The following is a 9,598-nucleotide window of genomic DNA, read 5'->3' on the forward strand; positions in this document are numbered from 1 at the left end:
TATACTCTCAAACAACATTTATAGGAGAGATCTGAAGGTGGGACAGCACATATACTCTTATAGAGCCTTCCACACTTACGCTCACCACGGTCAGTCAGAATACACCAATTATTCTATCTATTTTCTCAGTAATTAATTAAGCTACTAAAAAAAATTCAATTAATTAAAAATAGTATTTGCCCCCACCAAAAATTTAATTCATCCTTTTATACTATATTTGTAATTATATAGTATTAAAATAAATACTCTATAATTTCATTTCTATCTTCACTATATGCAGGACTATATTTGTATTTGTATTTGTCTAAAATAAAAATAAAAATAAAAATGACTACTTTATAATTTCATTTCTATCTTGTATGTGTACATATGCAGAAAATGGTATGGTAATCCACTATACCAAGACCGAACCCAAACCCGACCCAATTCACCAAGCGGCAGGCGGCTGCAAAAAGTGTGGCTACCAACCAAAAGCGCAGCGAGGGGTGGTGATATCATGCTTGGATGGCTTTCTCATCAACCGCTTCCACAGGCTCTTCCGCTTCGACTACGGCGTCTCGCCCGTCCACTTTTGGGTCAAAAACATCGGAACATGTAGCCTTGACGTATGCGACCCCCCAGATCTCGTCATCCATCGAGCCACTCGGATGCTGGTCGAAGACAACGATAACAGAGGAGGCAAGTTCGGCCAATACGATATTCTCAACAACAACTGCGAGTCTTTCGCAGTCTACTGCAAGATTGGGATTCGTTCAAGCGCCCAAGCTCAATCTTTGAAGACCAAATTTATGATTTTTTTCAAAAATATCACCGAGAAGCCTCTGACTTTACAAAATTTGATTAGCACTTTTGCTGAAATGGTCTTTAGTTATAAGATTGAAGTGCTTCGACAACATCCTCAATCGGAAGTTCAGCTCCAAGGTCCCCACGAGCAACCATTTCCTAGTAATAAACTTGTTAATATGATGAATAAAAAGATATGAATTCTTCTGTTCTTTAGCAGAACTGAACATGTGGTTTAGCTCTTTTTCTGTAATTCCTTGTCCTTCTCGATGATTTGGATAATGTTTGAATAAAATAATGAGAGAGAGAGAGGGGGTACGGTACCAACAATGATCACTGATGGGTGGATAGGTGTACTAAAGATATAATCTATGACTAAATAAGTGACCACTGATTCACAAAGAGACACTGGAACTAACCCATCAGATGCAGGAATAATTGAATGAAGATTTGGGATAGAGTCTGCATTTTCAATTTTTACAATCACGTGAATGTCTGCATTGCAACCTAGAAAAGAGATTTTAAAAAATTAGTTCTAAACAAGTATCTGGAGTCAAATAACTGGTACTGAACAAACTGATGATAGAAATGATATTTTACTTTTAAGATAATCTTTCAACTCATGAACCACTCTAGCATCTTTTACAAAAGAGACAGCATAGAAATCGACTTGGTTGTCCACTCCAAACTTGATATCTTCCCAGTCTTTATCTGTACTTGTGGAGGGACCAATTGTACAAACTATCTTCATTTTTCTTCGACTGTTCGAAGTCGCCCTTGCCTGGCCCATAGAGTAATATTCAATGGACTGATCATCATAAAGAGAGTACTTGTCCTGAAAAAGAAGAAAACCAAAAGAAAAAAACATAAATTATGAATACTTCAATTTTACATAATGCTTTTTTAAATAAGAATTAACAACATGAATAATAATATGCACATCCACTTCGAAAATTCACCATGGCTTTATATGTTTCCGGAAACCATGCAAGGGAAAGAATATATATACAGATGTAACCTTATAACAGTCCCTTAAAGTTGTACAATTACCATATAGAGAACATTTCCATAAAACAAAACCCCAATATGGTGAATTAAACAACTCCAAAAACGAAACGGAATGACCAAAGTTAAAGAATCAATTCAAAAAATGGAAACAGGCATAGCTCATCTTCGTTTACGTTATTACGAGGTGTTGGGAATCTGCAGCTTCCAACTCCAAGAAACAAATTAATACACAAATTATGTTTATGGTATTTTTGCAATTAAATCATGCGTCCATGAAAAATGGCAAAATTGAAAAACAGAAAAAGTTTAAGGCCTAGTCCAGCCCAATAACGATTTCACAAGCTAAAACATATACTGAGTTATCAACTCAGACATTCATAAAACAATAAAAGACCTTTATCACAAGAACACGGGCACACACACACAAACAACAGTGCAAAATTAGGGCTAGAGTTCAGAGAAAACAAACAGAGAGTGTGAGCCGAAACACCAGAAATTGATCTCGGAGTTCACCCCAGAACGATGGGCTACGTCTCCGTCAAGCTACCTCAGAGTGCTTGAGATTTCACTAATCACAACAGGTATTACACAGTATATGCTTCAGACTTCGAATCACAGTATTTGATTGATAATCTGATATTTGTATCTCTCTGATTTTTCTTTCTTTTCTTCACTCTTGCTAACTCTGTTTCTTTTCTTTCTTTTGCATGTACAAAACAACTGAGCTTCTCTCTCTAGACTCTCTCACTAGCTCAGCAAGGAATGGACAAAAAAGGAAGCTTCGTATCTGGTAGTTTTTTGACTTGATCTCCTTAGTATATATATTATAGATGTAAAATACTGGAGGTTAAGTTTAAGTTGCTGAGTTGTAAGTTGGTTATGCTTTCTTGATTCTGATGATTCTTGTTTGTAACTGAAAGTTGTTGAAGTTGTTCGAGTCTTTGAAAAAGAGTCTGTACTGATATTTGGCCTAAGGGCAAACTTGTAATTTCTGTTGTAATATGAACTGAGCTTATAAGGGGATTTACTTAACAAATTCCACCTAAATCTCCTTATGAGCAATGATGGTTTATAGCACTCTGAGGGTCATAGCTTGATGACCCTTAAGGTCAGTCTCCTTTGTCGATTCCTAGCAAGTTCATACAATGCTTGAACTTAGCTAGGGGTACCACTTTAGTTCCCATATCAGCAGGATTGTGCTCAGTGGGAACCTTTTCCACTGTGACCTCTCCCTGAGTCACCTTATCTCTGATAAAGTGGTATTTAATCTCAACATGTTTGGTTCTGTCGTGAAAGACAGGATTCTTACAGAGATGAATACTGCTTTGGTTGTCAGAATAGACTATAGGGATACTTTTTAGTAAATTCAGTTCCTTTAGCACACCTTTAATCCAAACAGCCTCCTTAATAGCTTCTGTTGTAGAAATATATTCTGCCTCTGTAGTCGATAGAGCAACCACTGATTGTAATTGAACTTTCCAACTTATACAGCTCCCCCCAACTAGGAAGTAATAAGCAGAGGTAGATCTTCTAGTGTCCCTATCACCAGCATAGTCAGAGTCACAAAATCCTTCTACTAGAGTTGGGTTTTGTGACTGTTTAAAAACTAAACCAACATCTGTAGTTCCCATTAGGTACCTGAATATCCATTTCATAGCCAGCCAGTGTAATTTTCCAGGGTTAGCCATATACTTACTTAGCACACTTATAGCATAGGCAATCTCAGGTCTAGTACTTACCATTAGGTACATAATAGACCCAACAGCATTAGAGTAGGGTACTCTGCTCATCTCTTCTGTCTCTTTATCTGTCTTAGGGCATTCATCTCTAGAAATCTTGTATTGGCTAGTAATAGGCTGACTGGTCTTCTTAGCATTAGTCATATGAAATTTTTCAATAATTTTCTGTATGTAGTCTTCCTGGCACAGCTTTAAAACCCCTTTACCTCTGTCCCTTACAATAGTGATCCCTAGGATTTTAGTAGCAGTACCTAGATCCTTCATCTCAAACTCAGATTTAAGCATTTCCTTAACCAGGTCTACCTTAGATTTTTCTTTGCTGATTATCAACATGTCATCTACATATAACAGTAAGTAGATGACATCCTTGATATTACTTCCATGGAAATATAGACAAGTATCATAATAGCTCTTAGAAAAACATTGCTTAGTCATGAAGGCATCAAACCTCTTATTCCATTGTCTGGGAGATTGTTTTAGTCCATATAGGGATTTAATTAGCTTGCATATCATATGTCCTTTTCCCTTTTCTATATATCCCTTAGGCTGTTCCATGTAAATATCTTCCTCTAGTTCACCATGTAGGAACGCAGTAGTGACATCCATCTGATCAATCACCATGTTGAATTGATTTGCTAGAGCAAGCATTAGTCTTATCGTTTTGTACTTGACTACAGGGGAAAAAATCTCTGTGTAGTCAACTCCTTCCTTCTGAGTGAACCCTTTAGCCACTAATCTGGCCTTGTACCTCACTGGTTCATCCTTGCTCCTCCCTTCTTTCTGTTTGAACAGCCACTTGCATTGCACTATACTCTTCTCTTTAGGTCTAGAAACATATATCCAGGTCTTGCTCTTCTTTAAGGAGTCCATTTCCTCATCCATTGCCTTACTCCATTTAGTTGCATCCTTGCATTTAATAGCTTCTTCATAAGTTTCTGGTTCTATCTTCTGCCCTTCTAGAGTACTTAATAATGCATAAGCTGTATCCTCATTCCAAATATTAAAACTGTACTTAGGATTAGGTTTGGGAACCCTTCTAACCCTGTCCCTGGCCAATTGATATTCTGCCATGTTCTCAGTTGGGATTTCCTCTTGGTTTTCATGCTGTTCCATCTGAACAATATCACTTCCTTGTTCCACCTGACCCGTATCCTGGTCTGGTTCCTCTAATTCAGCATGTCCTGAATCATAAGCATCTCCTGAAACAGCTGGCCTTAAATCAAAACTGATGGTGTTTCCTGCTGAATTAATATTAGTGCTATTTCCTGAAACATTAGAGTTAGTAGTAGTGCATGGAAAAATATTTTCATTAAAAATTACATCCCTACTGTTTATAGTTTTTAAACCAGGTTTCTCCCTTACCCATAGTCTGTAGCCCTTAGTACCTTCAGGATAACCCAAGAAAACACATTTTAGAGCTCTAGGCTCTAACTTACCAGTGCTTTGGTGTGCATATGCTGCACATCCAAAGACTTTCAGATGTGATAAGTCTGGTGGTTTACCAGACCACCTTTCTTCTGGCGTTTTAAATTCCACAGCACTTGATGGACATCTGTTGATCAAGTAAGCTGCTGTGAGCATAGCTTCTCCCCAGAAACCAGTAGCTAATCCAGCTTGAAACAACATGCATCTTGCTTTGTTTAGGATAGTTCTGTTCATTCTTTCTGCCACACCATTCTGTTGTGGTGTTAGTCTCACTGTTCTGTGCCTTTGAATACCTGTTTTCCTACAGTAAGAGTCAAATATATCATTGCAAAACTCTAGGCCATTATCTGTCCTTAGAGTCTTGACCTTTTTGTTAGTCAGATTTTCCATTAAAATTTTCCAATCCTGAAACTTGGCAAATGCATCATTTTTATGTTTTAAAAGAAATATCCAAACCTTCCTAGAGTAATCATCAACTATAGACAATAAATAACTACAGCCACCATGTGTAGTAACCTTTTCTGGACCCCATAAGTCAGAGTGTACATATTCTAGTATATCTTTAGATTTATGTGTCCCAATTTTAAACTTAAGTCTATGATGCTTACCCAAAATGCAATGCTCACAAAAATCAACTTTACTTACTTTATCTTTGCATAAAAGATTCTGATCACTCATTAATTTCAAACCTCTTTCACTGATATGTCCCAGCCTCCTATGCCATAGAGTAGCTTTAGAATCCTCAGGTGAATTTTCTACTGTGTTGTGGCAATTTGAAACTGGTTCCCCTTTTAGATAGTAAAGACCTCCCTCCTTGTAGCCTTTTATTATGGTCATAGAACCTTTGCTTAGTTTCATAGTACCTGTTTCAATTTTACTCACAACACCAAGGTTATCTAGAACACTTATAGAGATTAGATTTCTGGTTAGATTAGGTACAAGTCTTACCCCTGTCAAAGACCTTACCACACCATCAAACATTCTGAAATTAACAGTACCAGAACCTTCAATGTGACATGTTTGATTGCTGCCTAGAATGACCTTTCCACCTTTAGATTCCCTGAAATCAGTAAGTAAAGATTTATCATTAGTCATGTGAAAAGTACAACCTGAATAAAGAATCCATTCATTTTTAAAATTAGAAGCAACATCTCCACTTTCATAGCCATCACTCAAGTTTGCTGTTGTTTGTTTTTCCTTCTGTTTTGAGAAGTAGTTCTCTCCATGATTCACATCACTGTTTTGGTCATCAGACTTATTCTTATTAATTCTTTTCCATAAGTAGCAATCCCTTTTGAAATGTCCTGGTTTTCCACAGTGAAAGCAGCCATTAGAATCCTTAGGACCCCTAGATTGAGACCTGCCTCTTCCTAGTTTTCCACCTCTATTAGGATCTCGGCTGTGACTTCTCCCTCTATTGTTCCATGGCTTCCTTTGATGAGACCTTCCTCTGCTTAGGTTTAGTTCCCCACTAGAACTACCTAGCTTATCATTCTTCAATTCTAAGTCCATCGATTTTAGGGCAGAGATAACTTCATCCAGGGTTATAGAAGTCCTTCCATATTTGATGGCTGTTTTAACTTCCCTGTAAGATTCTGGCAGAGAATTTAAGATGATGATTGCCTGATTTTCATCACTTAAAGACTCATCTTCACCAGAATTAGCTAATTCTATATGCATTCTCAGAAACTCATCTAGATTCTGTTCAAGATTCTTGGATCTGTTCATCTTGAAACCAAAGATTCTTTCCTTGAGAAAAATCTTATTGGTTAAAGACTTCTGTTGGAATTGTTCTTCTAGCTTTCTCCATATTCCTGCTGGAGTCTCTTCTTTGTCCACTAATCTGATGATTGCATCACTCAAATTAAAAATGATTATTCCAGTGGCTGTTTCCAAGTATTCTTCCTGCTGGATTTTGGTTGTATTTTCTGGCCATTCAATGGGTTCTTCCAAAACTCTTAGCAGCTTTTGTTGTGCCAACAAAGACCTGATTTTTCTCCTCCAAATCCTATAGTCACCTGAGCCATCGAACTTATCAATGTCAGTCTTAAAACTACTCATATTGTTTATATTAGAATTTAAATCAGAGATAGGATTAGGAATCTCAGGAGGATCATTCAGTGACACATCCACTAAATCTCCAATATCGCTGTCAGATTCTTGTGGATTGAAACCCCCTTGATTTTGAGGATTAACTTCCTCCTGTTCTTGATTATCAATTTCTTCCAGTCTTGCTTGTTAATTGTATCAATTTGTGTCTTGAATCTTGCCAAGAAACCTGGCTCTGATACCACTGTTGGGAATCTGCAGCTTCCAACTCCAAGAAACAAATTAATACACAAATTATGTTTATGGTATTTTTGCAATTAAATCATGCGTCCATGAAAAATGGCAAAATTGAAAAACAGAAAAAGTTTAAGGCCTAGTCCAGCCCAATAACGATTTCACAAGCTAAAACATATACTGAGTTATCAACTCAGACATTCATAAAACAATAAAAGACCTTTATCACAAGAACACGGGCACACACACACAAACAGCAGTGCAAAATTAGGGCTAGAGTTCAGAGAAAACAAACAGAGAGTGTGAGCCGAAACACCAGAAATTGATCTCGGAGTTCACCCCAGAACGATGGGCTACGTCTCCGTCAAGCTACCTCAGAGTGCTTGAGATTTCACTAATCACAACAGGTATTACACAGTATATGCTTCAGATTTCGAATCACAGTATTTGATTGATAATCTGATATTTGTATCTCTCTTATTTTTCTTTCTTTTCTTCACTCTTGCTAACTCTGTTTCTTTTCTTTCTTTTGCATGTACAAAACAACTGAGCTTCTCTCTCTAGACTCTCTCACTAGCTCAGCAAGGAATGGACAAAAAAGGAAGCTTCGTATCTGGTAGTTTTTTGACTTGATCTCCTTAGTATATATATTATAGATGTAAAATACTAGAGGTTAAGTTTAAGTTGTTGAGTTGTAAGTTGGTTATGCTTTCTTGATTCTGATGATTCTTGTTTGTAACTGAAAGTTGTTGAAGTTGTTCGAGTCTTTGAAAAAGAGTCTGTACTGATATTTGGCCTAAGGGCAAACTTGTAATTTATGTTGTAATATGAACTGAGCTTATAAGGGGATTTACTTAACACGAGGCTTCCCAAATTTCCCAGCAACCAAACAGCAAAAACAAACAAAGTCATAGCCACTCAAAACCAAAACCCAGAACGGAAAGTATACATACAGGGCTCCCCGCAAGGCCATTAGGCGAGTTGAGCTGGCCTCGGTATCTCTCCTTGGCTATCGTCATGGATCTAACAGTGAATGCATGGCTCTTTTGGGCACGTTTCTTTCTGGGTCTGGATTGAAATGCAAGGAAATCGCTAAGGCTCTTGGAGGATGGTAGAAAATCAGGGGTCCTCTCGGATTCGAGGAGAGACATTCTTGTCGAAATGTTAAGAGCCGCCATTGAAGAAGACAGCTCTGAGCAAAACTGACTGAAACCCCCTCCGTGAGACCGAGCCACCCACGACCCTGAGCCCGTCGTTTTGACAAGACCCAAGAGCCCCTGTCATTTGCGCCGTTTGCCGATGATAGGGAAGGTCAATTTTTCAAATTAGGGGAGAGAAGAAAGAAAGGTTGTGATGGAGATGGGGTGTGGAGTTGTGCGATGGAGCCCTTGTCAAAGTGATTTGGGCAGAGAGAAAGAAAAATTGGATTTGGGCAAAAAGTTAACCCATTTTTTCATTTGGCGGTTAATTTTTTTTGTCCCGCGCCTATAATCAAATTTTACCTTTTTTAATCTTACTAATTATAATACTTAAAAAAAAATAGCATGTATTAATGTGTTATGGAAATAGAGATTTGTTGGAGCGCAATAATAATTATTTAAAAATAATAAAATTATATATTTTATAACTTAAATAAAATTTAATGTTATATTAAACATATAATATATAATCATTTGTTGTCACTGCCAAATTCAAAACCTAGAACAAATATAAACTTAAACAAAAAAAATTTAATTAAAATAAGATATTTTATGATAATTTAAATAATTAAATCATATTTATTTAAAAATAATAAAGACATGCATATTATTTTTTTATCTTATAAATTTGTGTGATAGTTTGTTTTTATCAAGTGATTGGAGATTTTTTTAAAAAGATGGTGAACCAGTTTTTATTAAAATTATATACAATGTTTACAACTTTAAAACTAAACAACGTGCATTGCACGTTGCATTTACCTAGTATATTTATATATATATAGAAAACTTCTCAATAGTTAATACTCATAAATGTGTACTAACAATTATGATGATGTGGCAATACTAAGTCACTAACAAATAAATATTTTTTTTCTACATTAATTTCGAATTTAATTTTTTTTGTCATAATTAATGTTGTTTCCAACTAATGAGAGACACTAACCATATTTAGAAATTGACATGCATTTGAAAAATGAAAAATTTACAATATTATAATTTTATAATAAATACATGTTTTTCGTCAGATAACTCTTCTAAAAATTTGAAAAAATTAAAATTTATTTTTAGAAATATTAATTAACAATTATAAATATAGATAATTAATTTTAATATAATAATATTAAAATAATCATCAATATTAACTATTAAAAACACACTTAT

At 36.0% G+C, this 9,598-nt stretch overlaps 1 protein-coding gene across 1 annotated transcript; it reads right to left on the reverse strand.

Moving 5' to 3' along the window:
- Positions 1-494: 494 nt before the first annotated feature.
- LOC133813850 (pyruvate kinase isozyme G, chloroplastic-like) lies at positions 495-8,657 on the reverse strand. Its single transcript, XM_062246885.1, has 5 exons — positions 8,192-8,657; positions 1,384-1,618; positions 1,203-1,290; positions 848-942; positions 495-733 (listed from the first exon to the last, which is right to left on the reverse strand). The coding sequence occupies exons 1-5, from the start codon at positions 8,414-8,416 to the stop codon at positions 495-497; spliced, it is 882 nt and encodes a 293-aa protein (XP_062102869.1). The 5' UTR covers positions 8,417-8,657.
- Positions 8,658-9,598: the final 941 nt, after the last annotated feature.

Source organism: Humulus lupulus, chromosome 2 (assembly GCF_963169125.1).
Source record: "Humulus lupulus chromosome 2, drHumLupu1.1, whole genome shotgun sequence".
In the NCBI taxonomy this organism is placed as follows: Eukaryota; Viridiplantae; Streptophyta; class Magnoliopsida; order Rosales; family Cannabaceae; genus Humulus; species Humulus lupulus.

Excerpts from the sequence above, each read along its gene's own strand:
- LOC133813850 (XM_062246885.1), bottom strand. The coding sequence starts at position 8,416 with ATGGCGGCTCTTAACATTTCGACAAGAATGTCTCTCCTCGAATCCGAG. Across the intron at positions 1,619-8,191 it reads ATGGCCTTGCGGGGAGCCCT|GACAAGTACTCTCTTTATGA; the intron begins GTATGTATACTT and ends CTTCTTTTTCAG. Across the intron at positions 734-847 it reads TAAAGACCATTTCAGCAAAA|TAGACTGCGAAAGACTCGCA; the intron begins GTGCTAATCAAA and ends CCAATCTTGCAG.